We start from the raw sequence: 23,588 nt of genomic DNA on the forward strand, positions 1-23,588 counted from the left end.
TACCATGCTCAGGTGCTCAGTACTGGTAACTAGTGATGAGCGGGCACTACCATGCTCAGGTGCTCAGTACTCGTAAGTAGTGATCAGTGAATACTACCATGCTCTAGTTACAGGTACCGAGCACTTGTGCATGGTAGTGCTCACTCATCACTAGTTACGAGTATAGAGCACTCGAGCATGGTAGTGCTCACTCATCACTAGTTATGAGTACTGAGCACCCGAGCATGGTAGTGCCCGCTCATCACTAGTTACAAGTACAGAGCACCCGAGCATGGTAGTGCCCGCTCATCACTAGTTACGAGTATAGAGCACTCGAGCATGGTAGTGCCCGCTCATCACTAGTTACGAGTACTGAGCACCCGAGCATGGTAGTGCTCGCTCATCACTAGTTACGAGTACAGAGCGCCCAAGCATGGTAGTGCCCGCTCATCACTAGTTACAAGTACAGAGCACCCGAGCATGGTAGTGCCCGCTCATCACTAGTTACGAGTACTGATCACCCGAGCATGGTAGTGCCCGCTCATCACTAGTTACAAGTCCTGAGCACCCGAGCATGGTAGTGCCCACTCATCACTAGTTACAAGTACAGAGCACCCGAGCATGGTAGTGCCCGCTCATCACTAGTTACGAGTACTGATCACCCGAGCATGGTAGTGCCCGCTCATCACTAGTTACGAGTCCTGAGCACCCGAGCATGGTAGTGCTCGCTCATCACTAGTTACGAGTACTGATCACCCGAGCATGGTAGTGCCCGCTCATCACTAGTTACGAGTACTGAGCACCCGAGCATGGTAGTGCCCGCTCATTACTAGTTACGAGTACAGAGCACCCGAGCATGGTAGTGCCCGCTCATCACTAGTTACGAGAACCGAGCACCCGAGCATGGTAGTGCCCAATCATCACTAGTTACAAGTAGTGAGAACTCGACGTGGTAGTGCCCACTCATCACTAGTTACAAGTACAGAGCACCTGAGCATGGTAGTGCCCGCTCATCACTAGTTACGAGTACTGATCACCCGATCATGGTAGTGCCCGCTCATCACTAGTTACGAGTCCTGAGCACCCGAGCATGGTAGTGCTCACTCATCACTAGTTACGAGTACTGATCACCCGAGCATGGTAGTGCCCGCTCATCACTAGTTACGAGTACTGAGCACCCGAGCATGGTAGTGCCCGCTCATTACTAGTTACGAGTACAGAGCACCCGAGCATGGTAGTGCCCACTCATCACTAGTTACAAGTAGTGAGAACCCGACGTGGTAGTGCCCGCTCATCACTAGTTATGAGAACCGAGCACCCGAGCATGGTAGTGCCCGCTCATCACTAGTTACAAGTACAGAGAACTCGACGTGGTAGTGCTGGCTCATCACTTGTCATTACACATAAAATTGGTGATACAGAACAAATTATTTTTTCATGAATAGAAATAACAGTCCTATGGCAAGTCTTAGAATTTGCATGACTGTTCCAGGGACTGGACCACAAAGACGTACGGCCTACGCAAATCTGCATTAAACCCTATATTTTTGTGCAAAAACTGCATCTATCCCCTCAGTTTCACAAATAAAGGTAGCCTCTTACCAGACCTTTGCTGTCCAGTCTGAGAGCAGCAAAAAGTAGGAGCAGAAACTCTGATTCTCACTTACTGGGCTCCTTGCTGTAGTTTTGCTGAAACACTTCTTTATCTGCTGCAGCTCTGCTAGTCTTCTCAGTGATGAGCTCGTTCTCTGCAGTCCTTGATTTTCATAAGCTCTGGTGAACCCCAACCCCATATCTGATTAGCAGCTTTCTGCTTACATACAGTCTAGGCAAGAAGCTATAAGTCAACAGTATAGGCGAGCAGAGGAGGATGATCATTGAGAAGACTAGCAGAGCTGCAGTACAGAAAATATATCAAGACGCTCAGTAAGAGATACATCCTCTAGGATCAGCGTCTGTCGCTATTCAGATTGGGAAAGCAGAAACCTGGTGAAGTAATTGATAGTTTCAGGCTGAGACCAATCATAAAGAGCGGTATATGCAACAAACATAATAAAGCAATAAAAACTAAGAAACCTGATATGTTTATTTCATGTAATATAGAACTACATACATTTTATAAAGTACATAAAACACTCATTTCTTGTTTTTAGAACAAAAATTTCCTTTCAAGTCTCTCCCAGACCAGACATCGCTGCAAACACCTCGACATTTGTAGGGTACGGACCCCAGTCATACCACCATATTTAGCGGATACAATGCAATCTACTTCACAGGGCTGTATACTCATGAAATGCGATCGGCGCGGCTCTTCCGACCACCTCGCGATACCGGCAAGCAATGCCCACAATGACCAGTGTATTTCGATGGCTGCTCTAGACCATCGTCTCTGTATTATATTCGGCCGGTCTTAGGTTGGTTTACATGCGATTAGCTACAATCAATAAGAAAATCAGACTCACATACAGAGACCTGGTGGTCTGATGGATATGCCATGTACAGCGATGGGGGTAGAGTGCCCTAAGGCCCCAGTTTGGGCAACTCAACCAACTGGGATCATGTTTACGTAGTCGCTGGAAGGGGATATACGTCAGCTGGGTACACTTGGGGGTCCCTGACAGTGTGGTTTTCCCAATTAAAGGTTACTTATAATATTATTATGGGTAGCTCTGGTTTTTATTGACTTTAGTCCATTAATAATCAATTCCCAGTCTTCTTAAAGAGCCTCCCTACTACGTGGAGCAGAATAACCACCATCTGTGGATATCTCCGATGCAGATAGGCCCACACCTACAAAAGGCACTAGGGTGGAGAGAAGACAGTGGTGCTCTATGTGGGCCAAATTGTTATGTCTTCATGAGCTCCCCCTAGTGGCTGTATCAGATAGCAGTTTGTCAAGGTTTATAACTTCGATGCTCACTTGTTAACACCATGTCCCTTTTAGGTTCAGAAATCATTATTCAGTTAATCCTATAATATATTTTTCAGTTTACGTTCCATTTTACTGACACAGAGCTCCAGACCGTCTGCATAGACATAGGTAAGATAGAAATTATGGTCACCACTAGAGGGAGCTTAGTTAACTAATTATCATTTTATGATTTATGAGCATTGTATACAGTGAGCTCCCTCTAGTGGTAGCCAAAGGCAGCTACTATTGTATTACGTAAAGGGAATCTGACAAATTATACATGCTGCCCCATCCACGTATGTATGAACGTGTGTATGATTTCAGCTACGTATATTGGACCCTGAAATGTTGCAGTATTTTAAGAGAAAAAAAATACTTTAAAAGCCGGCAGGAACTAATCAACATGGGACAGGCGGGTCAGCAGTGGCTTGTCCCTGCTCAAATCACTTGAGTGATGGGTGTTTCAATGCTTGCGTATATAGGGAGAAAGCTATCAAGCAAGGGGACCCGCCTGTGCAACTAGTCTCCTGAACCACCCCTGATTAAGTTAGACGCGAAACGCACGTCGGGTGCACTTTGCCTGACTGGTGAGTTTATTCAATATGCCACTGTGCACTTTACCATGTGTGTATTTGATTTAATAGGTACAATTATTGTTTTAGGGTATTTTGACACTAGTATCTTTAAATTTTTTATGAGCATCCGTCTACAATTACAATATACAATTTTTTTTTTCCCACTGGGCACTAGTTATACTATTTTATTTTGTACTAATGTGTACTTTATTTACTTATGATTCCATATACTGTATTATACCCATTTTTCACATGAAATTACTTTTTATATCTCTTCACCAGTTCCGTTTTTGTATGGCTACTTTTGCATGTCTGTCTTTAGTCTTTATTTCTATTTATTAAATAAAATTGACTATTTTATTATACATTTTTGTATTTTTTGCCCTGTACTCTTTTTTTTTTTTTTTTTTTTTTAGTCTAGTCACCTATGCGGCTCGGTTGTTTTTTGCCAAAATGTTTCAGAGTCAACTTGCACATTGCCGAAATCTTACAGTGGATCAGGCCAGATGTACAGTGCCTACAAATAGTATTCAACCCCCTGCAGATTTAGCAGGTTTACACATTCGGAATTAACTTGGCATTGTGACATTTGGACTGTAGATCAGCCTGGAAGTGTGAAATGCACTGCAGCAAAAAAGAATGTTATTTCTTTATTTGTTTTTTTTTTTTTTAAATTGTGAAAAGTTTATTCAGAGGGTCATTTATTATTCAACCGCTCAAACCACAAGAATTCTGTTTGGTTCCCCTAAAGTATTAAGAAGTATTTCAGGCACAAAGAACAATGAGCTTCACATGTTTGGATTATTTATCTCTTTTTCCAGCCTTTTCTGACTAATTAAGACCCTCTCCAAACTTGTGAACAGCACTCATACTTGGTCAACATGGGAAAGACAAAGGAGCATTCCAAGGCCATCAGAGACAAGATCGTGGAGGGTCACAAGGCTGGCAAGGGGTACAAAACCCTTTCCAAGGAGTTGGGCCTACCTGTCTCCACTGTTGGGAGCATCATCCGGAAGTGGAAGGCTTATGGAACTACTGTTAGCCTTCCACGGCCTGGACAGCCTTTGAAAGTTTCCACCCGTGCCGAGGCCAGGCTTGTCCGAAGAGTCAAGGCTAACCCAAGGACAACAAGGAAGGAGCTCCGGGAAGATCTCATGGCAGTGGGGACATTGGTTTCAGTCAATACCATAAGTAACGTACTCCACCGCAATGGTATCCGTTTCAGACGAGCTCGTAAGGTACCTTTACTTTCAAAGCGTCATGTCAAGGCTCGTCTACAGTTTGCTCATGATCACTTGGAGGACTCTGAGACAGACTGGTTCAAGGTTCTCTGGTCTGATGAGACCAAGATCGAGATCTTTGGTGCCAACCACACACGTGACGTTTAAAGACTGGATGGCACTGCATAAGACCCCAAGAATACCATCCCTACAGTCAAGCATGGTGGTGGCAGCATCATGCTGTGGGGCTGTTTCTCAGCCAAGGGGCCTGGCCATCTGGTCTGCATCCATGGGAAGATGGATAGCACGGCCTACCTGGAGATTTTGGCCAAGAACCTCCGCTCCTCCATCAAGGATCTTAAGATGGGTCGTCATTTCATCTTCCAACAAGACAACGACCCAAAGCACACAGCCAAGAAAACCAAGGCCTGGTTCAAGAGGGAAAAATCAAGGTGTTGCAGTGGCCTAGTCAGTCTCCTGACCTTAACCCAATTGAAAACTTGTGGAAGGAGCTCAAGATTAAAGTCCACATGAGACACCCAAAGAACCTAGATAACTTGGAGAAGATCTGCATGGAGGAGTGGGCCAAGATAACTCCAGAGACCTGTGCCGGCCTGATCAGGTCTTATAAAAGACGATTATTAGCTGTAATTGCAAACAAGGGTTATTCCACAAAATATTAAACCTAGGGGTTGAATAATAATTTACCCACACTTTTATGTTGAAAATTTATTAAAATTTAACTGAGCAACATAACTTGTTGGTTTGTAAGATTTATGCATCTGTTAATAAATCCTGCTCTTGTTTGAAGTTTGCAGGCTCTAACTTATTTGCATCTTATCAAACCTGCTAAATCTGCAGGGGCTTGAATACTACTTGTAGGCACTGTATCAGCTGTCAGATTCACTTTGAAGGACCCCTGTCAGCAGAAATGTCCCTTTATTACACACTACGACCACCATATGTGAATAAAGGGTCAGGTGTCCACTGGGTGTATCTCATCCAAGTCTATGGGGCCGTTCCATCACAGCTTTTACACCAAAAAAGGCATAATAAAAGCTTTGAAAAAGTAAGAAGAAAAAAAATTCCACAAAAATTGGCAATTTTGAGTCTGGAGTTTGACTCCGCTCCACCGCCATGGGCAGAGCTGGGGAGGAGGTGGGATGGTGTGAAGTTATGCCGGCCAGACAAATTAATTAAAAAATGCCGGTATTTCGTATGCCAGAAATGCTACTCCAATTTTTGACTGGGAGGAGCATTTCTTGTGCGGCTCAAGACACTCAGAAGATACATCGAATTCAATAAGAGGTGTCCAACTATTAATGAATTCAACACCTTTTACTCCATCAAGACTCATGTAGTGTGAGTGTGCACTACGCCAGTCTTGCTGAATCAGCCCTTATGTGTGTCCATCAGAATCCATCTTTAGCCTGACCCTTATCGGTCAATTGATGTAGAGCCGAAACATGGTGTTTACCCTTGTAAGGGAAGAGTAATCAGTTTTGGTAAGCACATGTACCTATACCAAGACACTTGCAGGTCAACAGGACCGGAGCATGTGCAAACCGAAATAGTTTACTCTGTCAACACAGCGTGATGTAAACCTGCGCATGCGCAGGTTTACAACTTTTACCTGCAAGTGTTCGACTTCATGCAACCCCCAAATTAGAGATTATAGACCGAATCTTTGTCAATCAAAGATGGAGAAAGACTCCTAGACTAGCCGGACACACCCAGTGGACACTTAAGTCTGCCTTTGAATACATCGTTGGAGTTCTCTGAAGTGCTTTTAATAAGTGGTGCCACAATTGACTAATAGACATAACTTTATAAAGATATTTTCAGGTCGGGCAATGGGAAGTGAGAATTGAGTTAAAGGAAACCTGTTGCAATGATTTTACTGCTAAAACTAGTGGTATGGCTGTATAGGTCCTAGTACAACAATCAAAATGATACCTGTCTTGTAGTAATCCGATATTTCAGTGCTGAGAAATCAAGCTTTGAAACCACATGCAAATTAACCCGGAAGTGCATTGAAGGTGATGTCCTCTCGCCCCCGCTGCACTTCCTGCTTAATCTGCAGATTGCCTTGAAAGCTTGATTTCTTAGCACTAATGCATCAGATTTCTACAAGACCGGTATCATTTTTATTGTTTCACTATGACCTATACAACGGTACCGCTAGTTTCTGTTTTACAATTATACGGACATATTCTCCCTTATACCTTAGATATAGTATATTCACTGAATTTGTAGCCTTATATTAGAAAACAGAGCTCCAGCTACTTATAAATAATTTAATTTTATATTTAATTAGTAGGTAACTAATCTGCACAGGATTTTGAACATATTTATGTCATTACGTTTTCTATACTCAGGAGTGTTTAATAGGTGTATAAGTGGGGGAGAGGAGAGGGAATTGGCCCTCATTGAAGAGACCCAACTCAGTATGGAGAGTTATTTAAAATATGCAAAGTAGCTCATACCGGCCAACCACAATGCCTGTTTGTAGACACATAACAAATGAGAAAAAAAAAGAAAAAGGTCATCGATATGTCGTCTCTTCGTCAGACATCCTTAAAGGACATGTCCTTTTGATGATGTTGATTTTATACATGCACGTTAGTAGTCACAGTGCAAGTGTCCTATTCTAATGAACAGGATACATGCATGACAAATTGTGCATGTGTCTCAGTAGTTGTGAAGGGTCGTAACTAGTGATGAGTGAGCACTACCATACTCAAATTTTCGGTACTCGTAACTAGTGATGAGTGAGCACTACCATGCTCGGGTGCTCAGTACTCGTAACTAGTGATGAGCGGGCACTACCATGCTCGGGTGCTCTGTACTCGGAACTAGTGATGAGCGGGCACTACCATGCTCGAGAGCTCAGCATTTGTAACAAGCAGTTGGACGCTTGGATGGGCTTGAATTGTGTACCGAGTATAATGGAAGTCAATGGTGTTTTTCTGGAAGATCGTCCAGAAAAATACTTGAGTTGTTCATTGACTACCATTATACTCAGAACATGAGTTGAGCCCGTCCGAGCGTCCGACTACTTGTTACAAGCACGGAAGTGCTCACTCATTATTAGTTATGAGTACTGAGCACCCGAGCATGGTAGTGCCCGCTCATCACTAGTTATGAGTACTGAGCACCCGAGCATGGTAGTGCTCGCTCATCACTAGTTACCAGTACTGAGCACCCGAGCATGGTAGTGCTCACTCATCACTAGTTACGAGTACTGAGCACCCGAGCATGGTAGTGCCCGCTCATCACTAGTTATGAGTACTGAGCACCCCAGCATGGTAGTGCTCGCTCATCACTAGTTACGAGTACTGAGCACCCGAGCATGGTAGTGCCCCCTCATCACCAGTTACAAGTACTGAGCACCCGAGCATGGTAGTGCCCGCTCATCATTAGTTACGAGTACTGAGCACCCGAGCATGATAATGCCCGCTCATTACTAGTTACGAGTACTGAGGACCCGAGCATGGTAGTGCTCGCTCATCACTAGTCATAATCTCACTGACACTGGATAACTCTTTTAAAGAGGATCTGTCACTAAGTCAAAAAGAGGCCAGTTTTGCTCTTATTTTCATCCCCTCTGCTTCCTGGAGTACTCTGTTATTGTGTTTTGTTTTTATTTTAATCTGCCATACGGTTCCAGAGATATGGACCTATTTATCTAGTGCAATTTTTTATATATTTTATATATTTATTTTTTTGTCTTTACAAAGGGGGTGTAGTTCAGAAATCCTCAAGGGTGTGCCTTTAGGCTCCTCTGCATAATTACCTTTTGAGCTACGCCCCCTTGGTGCTAAAGAAATAAAATAAGAGCAAACATTGGCTACTTTTGACCTTGTATAAAGTCCTCTTTAAAAGAGTTATCTATCCGTGGCTATTTTATTTTTTTTCCTATGGGCCTAAGAATTTACAGCCAGGTATTTACTAACTACCTGCCTGTTCTGCCCGGTGCCAAACTCTGCTGGCTTCGAGCACTCAAGTCTTTTTCTGCTCTGTTGATGCATGGTGCTACTGCAGATCTCATGCTGACTGACAGCCGGCTCCCTGCGGCTTACCTGCAGGGAGCTAGCTATTAATCAACATGATGTCTGCAGTCACACCCCATCGATGGAGCAGATAGGAAGAGGAAGAGCTGCTCTGCTGACGAGAAGCAGCAGAATGGCCTGGAGGAGCAGTCTGTGACTGGTCTCAGTTGGCAGATATTGGCGCCGGGCAGAAGAGGCAGGTAGTTACCAGCTACCTGCCTGTCAGATCTTAGGCCCATACAGAAAAAAAAACAATAGTTCCGGATAACCGCTCTAAGGATAGGTCTTCAAAAGAAAAATCATCTTGGTCGAACTGAAAAGCATCTCTCGCACTTAACGACACAGTGTCTGGTCAAGCACTCACACCACAGTGACATTGGAAGTTTTTTTTGCAGGTTTTTTTTTTATATATAAATGTGTTGGAATACACAATAGCAATGCTATGGCTTTCTTGACAAGGACAAAAGGAATGCAACCTATTATAAACAAAAAGGGCTTATAAAAATACAATAATAGACCTAGTTATATGATGTCACCTGAGATCAGTTTTTTATAGTTCTGAACGTGAACTCCATCGTTACGTTCATTGATTTTTTATTTATTTTTTTATTCTCGTCTACTCACAGTCTTCCATCATCTTCCTTATGAAAAAATAATCTTAGTTAAAAGCTTCATAAATATGAAGTTGATAAAATATTCCATTCGAGAACTATAGTTGTGTGCTCCAAGCATGGCTTGTAAGGTCCCACATTGTAAGAAAAGGCTCAATGTTCTCTTCTCATCCTGGCTGATCCGGTCTGCAAAGTCACCATATGAATCCATGGCAAGGCAAATCCACTGAGCAGCTCGTAAATCTCATCTTGTGATCCACAATTTAAGATGGTCCTAAATGATGCCCTTCTGTATACACTTTGGCTTTCGGAAACTTAGCCAACAAGTCAAAAGGATGAATAGTAAGAAAACTGAGAAAAATACCATGAGTCCAACATAACCACCGTGAGACAGCGGAGGAGAAAGAGGAAGCTCTGATGGGATCATATTGGTCAAATTGAGCATATATCCAAGTGTCCATCCAGCGTCACTGCCGTGGATCTGCAAAAATGGAAAAGAAAGATCTGTAGAAAAGTAGATTGACAGATAATTGTGAAAGGCTATGCTATTTTGAGCCGAAATGTTGCATGGCCTTGATTACAATCTGTTTTTTTGACTGTCTGACCTTGGAGCTTTGAAACCACTATTTTTTTGGTTTTGTATACAAAAAAATTTGGTAATGATCTTTGCACCATTGCACCCATTTTCAAATGAAAAGTTGCTTTTAGCGCTAAATTTTTTTCCTTCTAGTTGGATAGATGAAAAATGTAAACCAAGCAATGTACAGCAACTGTCATGGGGTATGTAATGACAGAACAGGGGCTCCTAGGCTGGCCCTCAGACTTGAAACCCTGTGCTGTCCCTTACCTCAGAGGTAGGCTTGATGGTGGCCAGATCTGAGCCCCCAGTGTGACCCTAATTCCTGTCCAAGCCATAATAATACTTCCTCTCCCCCATCCATGGGGCGCTGAAAACACAATAACAAAACCCCACAGAAACAACACTGAGAAGGGAGAATGAAAACTCGTACACACTGCACTCAAAACACAAAAAGAAAGACAATATGGGTACGGGGGAACAAAGAAAAGGGAAGGAAGTAAAGGCATAACAGTGGAATGTCCACACCACTCAAAATCGCAATGCAAACCATAAACAAGATCACCACTAAGACCGGAATCGCTGGAGCTTATGCTGAAGCTATCATCGGCACATACTGGATGAAAACCGTCCCTTAAATAGAAAGGAGACAGCTGCATGTGGCAATTAGCAACCTGAGTTCCTAGTTCCTGCTAACCAGTTTGCAGGTACCAACTCCTGCCGGACTGAAGACCAGTGAACCTAAATCAGCTGACACCCAGCTCTGAAGCGATGTCGTTGGGGTCACGGAATTTGTGACGCACATCCGACCGCGATAGCGATGTCGTTGCGTGTGACACCTATGAGCGATTTTGAATCATCGCAAAAACGTTCAAAATCGCTAATCGGTGACATGGGGGTCCATTCCCAATTATCGATGCAGCTACAGGTACGATGTAGTACGTCGTTGCTGCGGCAGCACAAATCGCTGTGTGTGACACTGCAGGAACGAGGAACCTCACCTTACCTGCGACCGCCGGCAATGCGGAAGGAAGGAGGTGGGCGGGATGTTACGTCCCGCTCATCTCCGCCCCTCCGCTTCTATTGGGCGGCCGCTTAGTGACGTCGCTGTGACGCTGCACGAACCGCCCCCTTTGATGGTGATGAAGCTTCCAGACGTCTCTTGTATGGAGAAACATGAACATGCTTTTTCTTCAGCAATTGAGTCTTGCATTAGTGAGCATGCATACAAACCATGGAGGGTGAGTGCATTTATTTTCTTTGAAAGACTTTTACCTGCTGATTCAAGGTTTTTCTGTAGCCCTTCACAGGTGGTTCTTGGCTCTTGGACAACTCTTCTGATATTTATATTCACTCCTCTGTCTGAAATCTTGCAGGGAGCACCTGGACGTGGCCAGTTTATGGTGAAATTATGTTTTTTTTCCACTTCAGGATTATGGCCCAAACAGTGATCACTGGACCCTTCAGTAATTTAGATATTCTTCTGTGCCAAAACGATTGGTATGTTTTACAACAATAAGGTTGCGAAGGTCTTGAGGCAGCTCATTGGTTTTACCCATCATGAGATGTTTCTTGTGTGGCATTTTGGTAATGACTGAGACAACTTTTTAGAGGCCACCGGTTGAACCAGTTGATATTTTTCTCTAAGGCTGGACTCACACGAGCGTATGGCATCGGATGCGATATGCTAATGCCCCCTGGCTCAGGCTCTGCTGCGAGCCTGAGCCGAGTGTCATGCGACTGTAACCCGATCTTGCGATCGGGTCACAGCTGTGAAGCTGAGTGCGGGCGCAGCGGAGGAGAGGGAGGGGTTATTTCTCCCATCTCCTCCACTGTCAGCCTGTGCGTATATCGCACTGCACTGGGATAACATCCGAGTGCAGTCCGATGTATCTCTCGCATCCATTCACTTGAATGGGTGCGAGGGATACGGCTCTCGCAGACAATTGCAGCATGCTGCCGCTTTTCTCGCATCCAGAATCTGGATGCGAGAAAAGCTGACCAACAGCTCAACCTCATTGCCTGACATTGGTCAGAGTGCAATGCGAGAATTTCTCGCATTGCACTCGTCCGATTTTCACGCTCGTGTGAGCGTACCCTAAGGGGCAGGATTGCTTTCTAATTACTGATAGATTTCAGCTGGTGTTATGACTTTCAATGGTTTCCTTCTTCAAGTGTTCAATACTTTTTATACTTGTATCATTTCTCAGTGTTACACATAACTTATGGTATGGACATTTATGGTTTGATTTCTTTGCCTGTGTGGATTGGATGGGTTGTGTAATGCCTGCCTGGATCCACAGACTCAGACGGGCTGTAATGGACAGGCTAGAGGGAAGCCACTCACCAAGCAGGACCACTAGAACCCTGAAACCCTTTAACCCCTATACAGGGATTTGGAATTACACAGGGCCCTGGAGATCACTACCTGTGGAAGGCTGCAGTCTGAGAGAGTAGTCGTCAGGCAGGGTCAAACCAGGAATTGCGGAACAGGGACAGAATCGGCAGGCAAAGACGTAATCAGAAATAAGCAGAGGTCAAAACCGGATCAGGCAGCGAGGTACAAAAACAGCAGGCAGGAGGGTAGTCAGGAAACAAGCGGTACGCAGCACATGAAATCACAGGACGAAACAGGGGCCAGAATTCTCATAACTATTTCTGGCAGAGGTCAGCAAACAAGAGGGGAATTAAAAAGGGTGTGGTGTCTTCCCATAGGCTGTAGCTGAATGATGGTACCTCAGCTGGGAGACACCCGCCACCTACAGCCAGCCAGTGGCACTGCAGATCCCCAGGAAACGCAGACCAGTGGATGAACGGAGCCTGCGCCCACCGGCGCCGCTGGCATCGACTCCTCTCCCATCACCAGCACCATCCACGGCAGGAACACGGCGTCGCCTGGCGATCGGAGGAGAAGTCGATGGAGCGGACTCCGGTGGTGACGTAACAGGTTGTTACCTACATGTGATGAAAATTTCGTGTCAATAGCACCTTTAGAAATATATTTTCTTAGAAAATTGGTGACGTGTTCAATACTTATTTCACTCACTATAGATAGAAAGTAGATAGTAGACAGCCGGTTAAATAGCAAGATAAATAAAACAGATTAAAAGACCTAATGTACAAAGCCAAAGTATAGCATCTACTGGCTAAATGAACATTTGCATTTTTTTCATTGGACCTGCTAGTCTTGAGGCTGCCTTTGTTGGACCACGTAGGAGAAGATCAAAAGATATGAGATAGAGAAAAGGATCATGAGTTTAATCTTTCCATTTATCCATCTAAGAGCATAAAATATCATTACCTTGCCTAAAAATGTGATATCCTCCCAGCTGCTTGAGTTAAAGCCATAACCAAGTTCAAGAAGTGTTAGAATATAGACTCCAGAAAAGCAATATTCACTTAGATACTTTTCCTTGACTTTTCCCGACTCGTTCTTTACCTTAATAAATGCAAAATTAATATAGAACGTTTAAAAAAACACGACTAAGACCATGTTTCCATCATCATACTATAAGGAGGTCGTAATAAGATACTTGCCTCACTCCAAGGCTTGGAGCAGTGTCTTACCACCGTCTCCTTCACCGTGTCCAGAGAAACCTTTTCCTTACTGAGCTTTAAAAAGTCCATAACAAAGTAGAAAGCGGAGAACGCCTGTAAGAAGAGGACATGGAGTATATAAGAAGCTATACATGCAATACACAGATTATATTCCTGGTCAATGTCCATGTAGTTCTCCAAAATGGGGCCAACTTCTGTGTCCGGCACGGTAATCCCGATATATCAACAGTAAAAGCCAATTAATGTTGGGGTACACATATGGCATAGTTACCAACAGTTAAAAACATGGACTTGATACCGTAAAAAAAACCTGGTGATTAGGCGTTAAGATTTAAATCGCACTGTGCCACCAGGGGCTGGTTATTATAACACTAGCTCACCAGGGATTAGACTATATCACAGTTTATAGAATTTGGATGGTATAACACTAGATCATTCAGGCTTCGACTTACATAGTGATAGTTCATAGGTAGGCTACCAAGAGTTAATCACTGGTAGTCTACTTGTTAGTCTCCTTTGATCACATGCTGTGGGGGAGCCAATTACATCTGCTCCCCTCCTATCTATGCTGGCTAGATCCTTCCTTCTTTGTCAGCTATAGTTTATCTTAGCTGGTCTGGTGAGGTGTTGTTATCCAGACTATTGTTGCTGAGTGCGGTTGTGGAGTTAGGGCTGTTTCACACATCCAGCATTTCGCCGGATTGACGGATTCAGCACACTCCAGTATAGTGTTAAAACTGTACAATAGCATCGCGGCAAGCTTGCAGTGATGCCATTGCACTGTATACGCTATACTGGAGTGTGCCGGATCCGTCAATCCGGCGAAATGCCGGATATGTGAAACGGCCCTTAACCCTTGTTGCCTTGTGTTGCTACCTTCCTGTTCTTGCTTTTCTCCTGAGTCTCTTCCTCTGTGTGTGCAATGTTTCAGAGTTTTGGTTTCCCCTTGTCTGTCTTTATCGGTGTTTCCATCTCTCCTCTGGCCATGACCATAACCAGGCATGGGACTCAGGCATCTCCACCATCAGGAGTAACCCTGATGTTAGGGATAGCCTAGGGTCCCCTAGCATGAGTGACAGTATAGGAGGCCCTGTCACTCGTTATCCTACAATCACATCACATTGTGACAGGTAAATAGCAACAGCATTCAACTCCAAGCCACACACATACAGGATAAGACAATAAGAGATTCAGGAGGAAAACAAGAGCAGGAAGGAAGAACAAAGAAACAGGGGTACTGTACACTCCACAACCACAAAAAGCATAACTAAAGCACAACTTTCACCAGAGAGTCTAGGACACCAAACCTGACAAACCAACATAGAATAAACTATAGCTGGCATGATAAGAGTTTTGGTTTTCCCTTGTCTGTCTTTATCTGTGGTTTCAACACACGCCTGTCCTGTCCTTCCCTGATGGAAGGTGATGAGGGAATTAGATCAGGACTGGTCAGGAGCAGGGCCAGTAAGGAGACTCAGGTATCTCCACCATTAGGAGTATCTCTGACGTTAGGGATAGTGTAGGGTCCCCTAGCTTGAGGGACCGCCCAAAGGCCCTGGTTCCCTGCTATCCCAAACTCATTGTGACAGTGTAGTTAGATATGGCGACAGAGATTTTACCCTAATATACAATAGATATTTATCATCCTCTACCTCTGGCCAAATGTTATACTGTATTATGCGGTATTCATGTCCCTGCAATATTAAGCAGTCTACTGTTTTTACCCATGGGTGATATTTATACTGATATATAGGAGTGATAATTATTAAAGTATTTTGGCTATTATATTCTCCCATTGGATACATTTTTAATGTCCAACTCTTCAGTGTTGCAGTATAAATGAGTTTTAGCCTCTAACCCTGGCCTAATGTGCATCTCTGTTGGGATTTATCTTACATAAATTCGTAAAATATTGTCAGACACTTTTTTTTATTTATTTTTTTTTTTCGAATTTTCCAGGTCAAGCGAACATTAAAATTAAATGAGAATTTGACTGACGTTGAATAGTTAGGGATACTAAAAATCTTAAAAAAAAAAAAAAATAAAAAAACAAATACATTTAAATAATAAGTAAATTTTCTGATAACTCGTTCCCTTTAATTTGCTTCAATTTTGATGATGGATTTTGGAAAGTAATTTGGGCGTTGTCAGCAAATTAAGATTCTGGTTTGGCTTTTATCCTAAGTCATGTGGCAAGGCTCGTTAAAGGGTTGATATTGACGTATAGGATTGCTACTTCCAGTAGGTGGCGCAACAGTTCTCTTTGTCAACGAATAAGAAATTTGAATATGTCCATTTTTTTGCAATAAGCTTTATATTATACACTTCTGTTTTGGCTATTTGGTCATTAGTGATGCAAGGAGTAGTGTTGGCCCGATATGTGGCCGAGACGCACCTGCCTATCAACTATATCTAGTGCTGCTTCCATTCTCGCCATTTATATGTGACTATTTGGAAAATCATCGAGTCAAAGGGCATCACAAACAGGACACATCAATGAGCTCTAAGCCTACAGAAGTGACCTTACCCCAAATTCCCCTTGTAAAATTGGTTGAAAAATGCCATTGAATGAACATCTGGAGTAGCTACAGTGGGAGACATTGAAGATTTCCTGGACTTTCTGCTTGCATAGATTGTAATCCCCCGTCCCAATAATTCGAATGCTCGGTGGTGCCGCTAGCGTCCGCCGATCAGATACGCAGGGACTGGTGTAGAGCTCCGTTGTGTTGAGATTTCTTGTATATCCTGAGTGAAAGCAGGGATCCAACAGGGAGGCATTCTGTAGGTTCTGTAATAGAGATTAATGGAGGGGGGATCAGAGACGCTTACCAAAATCAAATATTTTCTGCAGCCTGAATAAGAGTCTGTATACATGGTGCAATACATTGCAGAGGCCTATTAGGCTCCAAAACAGATATGCAAAATACAATAATAATAATAATAATAATAAACTCCTGTATTGCAACATAAGACTGAAATTAATGGTGCACAAAGAGTTTCTAAAAAAATTCCAACAGAAAATAAAAAAGAAAAAACACCCAAGGGAAAGAGGAAGTAGAATAGGAAGAAAGCGAAAGAAGGGAGAAAGCGAAAGAAGGGAGAAAGCGAAAGAAGGGAGAAAGCGAATGAAGGGAGAAAGCGAAAGAAGGGAGAAAGCGAAAGAAGGGAAAAAGCGAAAGAAGGGAGAAAGCGAAAGAAGGGAGAAAGCGAAAGAAGGGAGAAAGCGAAAGAAGGGAAAAAGCGAAAGAAGGGAGAAAGCGAAAGAAGGGAGAAAGCAAAAGGGAGAAAGCGAAAGGGAGAAAGCGAAAGAAGGGAAAAAGCGAAAGAAGGGAGAAAGCGAAAGAAGGGAGAAAGCAAAAGAAGGGAGAAAGCAAAAGAAGGAAGAAAGCAAAAGAAGGGAGAAAGCGAAAGAAGGGAGAAAGCGAAAGAAGGGAGAAAGCAAAAGAAGGGAGAAAGCGAAAGAAGGGAGAAAGCGAAAGAAGGGAGAAAGCGAAAGAAGGGAGAAAGCGAAAGAAGGGAGAAAGCAAAAGAAGGGAGAAAGCAAAAGAAGAAAGAAAGCGGGGAAAAAAGGAAGAAAGCGGGAAAAAAGGAAGAAAGCGGAAAAAAAGGAAGAAAGCGGAAAAAAAAGGAAGAAAGTGGGGAAAAAAAAGGAAGAAAGTGGGGAAAAAAGGAAGAAAGCGGGAAAAAAGGAAGAAAGCGGGAAAAAAAGGAAGAAAGCGGGAAAAAGGAGGAAAGCGGGAAAAAGGAAGGAAAGCGGGAAAAAAGGGGGAAAGCGGGAAAAAAAAGGAAGAAAGCGGGAAAAAATAGGAAGAAAGCGGGAAAGAAGGAATGAAGAAAGAAAGAAAGAAACAAACAAACAAAGAGAAACAGAGAAAAGGGAAGAAGAAAGAAATGAAAGAGAGCAGAAGAAAAAAGGAGGATTAAAGAGGAAAGAAAGAAAGAAAGAAAGAAAGAAAGAAACAAGGAGAAAAAGGAAGAAGAAAGAAATGAAAGAAGGCAGAAGAAAAAAAGGAGGATTAAAGAGGAAAGAAAGAGAAACGAAGAAGAAGACAGAAACAAGAAAGTGAGGAAGCAGACAGAAAGAAAGAAAAAAGCTATACATATACAACCTACAAAATTAGTCAAGGGACCCTGTGTAGTCTAATCATGTAATTATATTACTTCTTATCAACAAAGTTAAGGTTAAAGACAAGATAATTAAGAAACAAGTAAAAAGATATTAGGAGATGAATGCAGCATCAGACTACATAGGGTTGGATTGCAGTCTGTTACCATGGAGACACAAGTTTACAAATGATCTGAAATTGTAGAAACTTGGCAGCCCGAGTAAGAGGTGAACACTGGTTTTTATTGTAGAACAATTGTAGGAGCCTGCACAATCCTTCGATTGTAAGAGTAAAGGCCGCTTTACACGCAACAACATCGCTAACGAGATGTCGCTGAGGTCACGGAATTCGTGACGCACATCCGGCCTCGTTAGCAACGCTGTTGTATGTGACACCTACGAACGACCGCTAACGATCTGAAAAACGTCAAGAATCGTTGATTGTTGACACGTCGCTCATTTCCCAAATATGGTTGCTCATTTTGGACACAGGTTGTTGGTCGTTCCTGAGGCAGCACACATCGCTACATGTGACACCCCGGGAACAACGAACAACAGCGTTCCTGCGTCCTCCGACAACGAGGTTGGAGTGACGTTAATGCGGCTGCTCTCCGCCCCTCCGCTTCTATTGATGGCCCGCTGAGTAACGTCACTGTGACGGCACAAGAACCTCCCCCTTAAAAAAAAGTGTTTGTTTGCCAGCCACAGCGACGTCATTAGGAAGGTATGTGCGTGTGACACGTACTAGCGATATTGTTCTCCACGGGCAGCGATTTGCCCGTGACGCACAAACAACGGGGGCGGATGCAATCGCTAGCGTAGTGCTCACTCATCACTAGTTACGAGTACTGAGCACCTGAGCATGGTAGTGCCCGCTCATCACTAGTTACGAGTACTGAGCACCCGAGCATGGTAGTGCCCGCTCATCACTAGTTACGAGAACTGAGCACCCGAGCATGGTAGTGCCCGCTTATCACTAGTTACCAGTACTGAGCACCCGAGCATGGTAGTGCCCGCTCATCACTAGTTACGAGTACTGAGCACCTGAGCATGGTAGTGCCCGCTCATCACTAGTTACAAGTACTGAGTACCCGAGCATGGTAGTGCCCGCTCATCACTAGTTACGAGTACTGAGCAACTGAGCATGGTAGTGCCCGCTCATCACTAGTTACGAGTACTGAGCAACTGAGCATGGTAGTGCCCGCTCATCACTAGTTACGAGTACTGAGCAACTGAGCATGGTAGTGCTCACTCATCACTAGTTACGAGTACTGAGCACCCGAGCATGGTAGTGCCCGCTCATCACTAGTTACGAGAACTGAGCACCCGAGCATGGTAGTGCCCGCTTATCACTAGTTACCAGTACTGAGCACCCGAGCATGGTAGTGCTCGCTCATCACTAGTTACGAGTACTGAGCAACTGAGCATGGTAATGCCCGCTCATCACTAGTTACGAGTACTGAGCAACTGAGCATGGTAGTGCCCGCTCATCACTAGTTACGAGTACTGAGCAACTGAGCATGGTAGTGCCCGCTCATCACTAGTTACGAGTACTGAGTACCCGAGCATGGTAGTGCCCGCTCATCACTAGTTACGAGTACTGAGCAACTGAGCATGGTAGTGCCCGCTCATCACTAGTTACGAGTACTGAGTAACTGAGCATGGTAGTGCTCACTCATCACTAGTTACCAGTACTGAGCACCTGAGCATGGTAGTGCTCACTCATCACTAGTTACGAGTACTGAGCACCTGAGCATGGTAGTGCTCGCTCATCACTAGTTACGAGTACAGAGCAGCCGAGCATGGTAGTGCCCGCTCATCACTAGTTACGAGTACTGAGCAACTGAGCATGGTAGTGCTCGCTCATCACTAGTTACGAGTACTGAGCACCCGAGCATGGTAGTGCCCGCTCATCACTAGCTATGAGTACTGAGCACCCGAGCATGGTAGTGTCCGCTCATCACTAGTTACGAGTACTGAGCACCCGAGCATGGTAGTGCCCGCTCATCACTAGCTATGAGTACTGAGCACCCGAGCATGGTAGTGCCCGCTCATCACTAGTTACGAGTACTGAGCACCTGAGCATGGTAGTGCCCGCTCATCACTATTGGTGATTAGGATTATGAGCGGCTGCCTTGTCCTATGGCGTCTAAAAGGTAAGGACTCCCGCAGCATGCTTTCTATGAATGATAGCTATTCCTGTAACTTGGACAATACCAAAACTATATTCATTCCTAGAATATTGAAAAAATTCTCATGGCGCTATCCATAATCACTAGATAATAATGCTCTGCATACACTGAAAAGCGACAGTAAAACATAATAGACTTTATTTAAATCACCCCAAAGTCTAAAATTCCCATACTCCATGTGATAGCAGCTTAATATTTTGCTATAAATAATCAGAACTGCTGGAGCAAAAAGTTTCAGAAGCGAAACAAGAATCGCAGAGCAATTTGTAGAAACAATTACCCAACTGAAATACTCTGCAAGAGATATAATAACCCAGAATAGGAGAAAAAGGGAACAATTAAAAAAAATACTGGTAATTGCCGCCATTGTGAAGCTGGCAGGGAAAAGATGGCTGAGCTAGGGTGGAAAATTATGTTTTTTCAGCATCAATTGTGGGGTGTAAGAATGTTCCTAAAGCAGATGAACACAAGATATATTTTAGTCTGCTTAAGCCTAGCAATGAATCCAATGATTTGAGCTATGGTCTATTAAAGGGGTATTCCCATCTTCTAGAGCGATGGCAGATTAGTAGGATATGTCAGCTGTAGAGATGGGCAAAGTTCCCAGGACCCTGGTCCAGTGGCTAGGTCAGTGTTCCATGACTACTGGATGGGGAGTTGCAAACCACCACTTACTAGCCACAATCTCTGGAGGGGACCCCTGTATGCCATCTGCCAGCATCCTCTTTTGATTAGTCACCCTCATTACGGCATCATACACCTACGACAACGTACCAGGCTTGCTAATGTACCACCCCGCGGCCTCGGCTGCCGAGCCGCTCGGATCCGTGCTCGTGTTCTATGGGTGGTGGCTCGAGCCTCTCACGGACCCGGGGGTCACGTCGCTCTGCAAGGGGGGTTGGCGCTACGCGCGGGGGATGCGGGTGTTTGGTTTTGGAATTATAGTTTGTGACGCCACCCACGGGTCGTAGTGATTGTGAACACCACCGCTGCGGTGAAGTTACGGGGACTCCCGGGAGCGGTGTAATGGCGCAGCTAGGTGTTGACCCCTCCGTGGGTAGGGGATGTTGGTCCCGGGGCCCGGTTGGTGAGGTCTGGGGTGCAGGGCACAGTGTTGCGATGCAGCGCAGTGCGGTGCCTGATGGCACTGGTGTACTCACTCTGATAGAAGACACTGGAGTCGCTGGTGAACCAAACGGAGTGATGAACGAAACCCGCAGCCAGCTGCAGGTTTTCCTGTTAGGTTGGTAATGTCCGCCTTTCTCCTGCACCTATGTGTGAATCTTGACTCCTGTGCCTGGGCATTGGTAGTCCGCTCCCCGGCGTATAAGTGTCGTAGGAGCCCCATTTGCCCGCAGACGCTGGCCCTTTGGATCTCTTGCCTTTGGCGGTGGCACTTATCCGGAATGGTTGGGCTGTTGCCTTCAATCGGGACTTAGGTGGGAATGAACCCCTGAGGTCCAGACCGCAATCAGTTAATTTGACTATGGTGGTGGCTTATAGCCTAGTTCAGGGTCTGAGTACCCTGCCTGGTGCTCCGGTATCCAGTTGGCTCCCCGGTTCGGTTCCGGAGGGCCACTACCCTGTCCCGGTCCCTTACGGTCCCACCGGTCATATTCCCGGTCTCCTGCAGGCGGCCACCACCGTCTGCCTCCTTGCCAATGGCGACTGGGCTCCAACCCAGCCACCGGAGTAGTCTCTGGCAGGCCTGAGCACAGGTCTGCTCCAGGACACAACCTCCCTCCTTCACTGTCAGAACTCCTCTCTCAACTACTTGAACTTGACTTCTTAGATTCCCGCCTCCAGGCCTGTGAACTCCTCGGTGGGTGGAGCAAACCGCCTGGCTCGACCCCCCCCCGGTGTGGACATCAAACCTGGAGGGTGGTCACAAGGTTTTCTGTGTTTGACTGCTGTTACCTAACTGGAAGGTGTGTGATGTTGTGTGTGTGACTACCTGGGACGACCTGGATAGTCCAGGGCGTCACACTAATCAAAAGAGGATGCCGGCAGATGGCATACGGGGGCCCCTTCAACGGACATGGGACACTTACCAGGCTAGTAGACAAGGGGCCTTCAAATCGATTCATGCATCTCCAGTCAACACTTTATGATCTGTGGGACTCTGAACTCTGGACCATTGACTGATTCCAAGAATTAATGGGTGGCATAAAAGCTTCACTGATATTGCAGACACTGGAGTACCCAGAGGAAACACACAAATATATAAAAACTCCATGTGGAAGTTGTGTCTCGGTTGACTTTGAGCCGCCAAGGATCCCAGTGCTTCAAGAAAAAAAAAGTACCCTAAACCCGCGGCTGGACATATTGGTGCAACCTGTGCAGTCACATAGGGGACCAAGAGGCCCCATTTCCACCTCCAAAGGTGGTGGGAATTGCATTTTGAGTTATTGGATGGCAAAGGGTCTAGATACTCTTCTTGCACAGGAGCCCTTTTCAGTCTGTGTGCACCAGTGTCCTAAACTAATAGTTTTTGCGTACAAGGATAACAAAGTTGTCCGGCAACGTTGCATCCAAAAGCTAAAACCATTAGTTTATTCCCTCCAAAAAATGTATTTAAAAATGACATGAAAGTTTTAGTATCCACTGGGAACGTGCTAAGACGCGTTTTGACCAAGTGGTCTTTATCATAGTGCAGTTGTTGGCCAAAATGCGTCTTAGCACGTCTGCAGGGGATTTTAAAACTTTTTCATTGTCATGCTTTAAATTTATTTTTTAGAAGCAATAAACTAATGGTTTTATCTTGCATGCAACTTTGGCAAAAAACTCTTTTTTTTTTTTCACGAGCACTGCAAAAGTATCCCTCCGTTCATATAATGCACGGTGAGATGGAGATTTTCATTGGTAAGGATCTGTTACTGTACTGACAATATACTAAACATGATGCAAAGAAAATCCACAACAGAAATTGATCTGTGCTGCAGATTTATAATCCTCAGCATGCAAATTTACCCTACAGATCAAGATAGTGGATGTTACTGAGCATTTCAACAACGTACAGCAGCGTTTTGTTCTGCTGCCGCTTTAGAAAATCCACAGCGGATCAGTCCTTCTTAGTCATATGTGTCGCCCAGGGATAGGGGGTACTCAGATCCGGGCCAAGGGGTCGCTTCTAAAGGTATCACGGTGGCGTGACCCGGTCTGTGATCCCAGGCACCACAACAAAAGGGGCATTATATACAGGGAAGATTTGGTAGTCTATGTTCTGTGACGCCACCCGTGGTGTGCGGTGAGGTAATGGAGCACCGCCGCTGCCGGTCACAGGATCCCAGTGATGGTAATGGGCAACAAGGTGGTGATTTTCCCTCCACGGGTAGGGTGTTGATGTCCCGGGACCCCGGTGTGATGGATTGGGGAGTAACGGGTGCAGTCCACGGCTTGGACCGGGTGGTGCAGGAGTACTCGCAGTATAAGGCAATAACTGACACGAGTCCAAGAATTAACCAAGTTGCTAGTAGCCAGTGCCCACGGCTGCTGTGAGGACGGGTCCCACACCCGTGTGTGTAATTCGGGTGTTTTTCTCCTGCCTGGTATCTGTGTCTGCTCCGTACATAGGAAATGGCTGGCCTGTTCCTGAGGCCCTCACTGCTACTTCTCCTAGCCAGACTGACTGAAACTACACTCTGCACTCTCCAAGCTCCTCTCTCCCCCTCCCTTTTCCTGAGGAGGGGGCGAGTGGGGCCAGATTGGCTGGTGTGTATTGGTGTGGGAAACTCCCCAAGGGAGAGTGAGCTCTGCACCATAAAGATGTATGCAGACCTCTGTGACACCCTGGTTTTGCCAGGGCGGC

The 23,588-nt window shown here is 44.9% G+C and overlaps 1 protein-coding gene across 2 annotated transcripts in view; it reads right to left on the bottom strand.

Moving 5' to 3' along the window:
• Nucleotides 1-7,883: 7,883 nt before the first annotated feature.
• The window catches only part of ENTPD1 (ectonucleoside triphosphate diphosphohydrolase 1), a 146,786-nt gene continuing 131,081 nt past the window's right edge, over nt 7,884-23,588 (bottom strand). Inside the window, exons 7-10 of one of the 2 annotated variants that reach the window (XM_075352245.1) lie at nt 16,011-16,271; nt 13,463-13,576; nt 13,227-13,364; nt 7,884-9,829 (exon numbers count right to left, since the gene is read on the bottom strand). In XM_075352245.1, coding sequence (XP_075208360.1) covers nt 9,623-9,829; nt 13,227-13,364; nt 13,463-13,576; nt 16,011-16,271 — 720 coding nt within the window. In that variant the 3' untranslated portion in view covers nt 7,884-9,622. The remainder of the gene's footprint in view (nt 9,830-13,226; nt 13,365-13,462; nt 13,577-16,010; nt 16,272-23,588) is intronic. The other variant, XM_075352246.1, reaches the window with a different exon arrangement.

The sequence above is a fragment of the Anomaloglossus baeobatrachus genome, chromosome 5 (genome assembly GCF_048569485.1).
Source record: "Anomaloglossus baeobatrachus isolate aAnoBae1 chromosome 5, aAnoBae1.hap1, whole genome shotgun sequence".
Lineage (NCBI taxonomy): Eukaryota > Metazoa > Chordata > Amphibia > Anura > Aromobatidae > Anomaloglossus > Anomaloglossus baeobatrachus.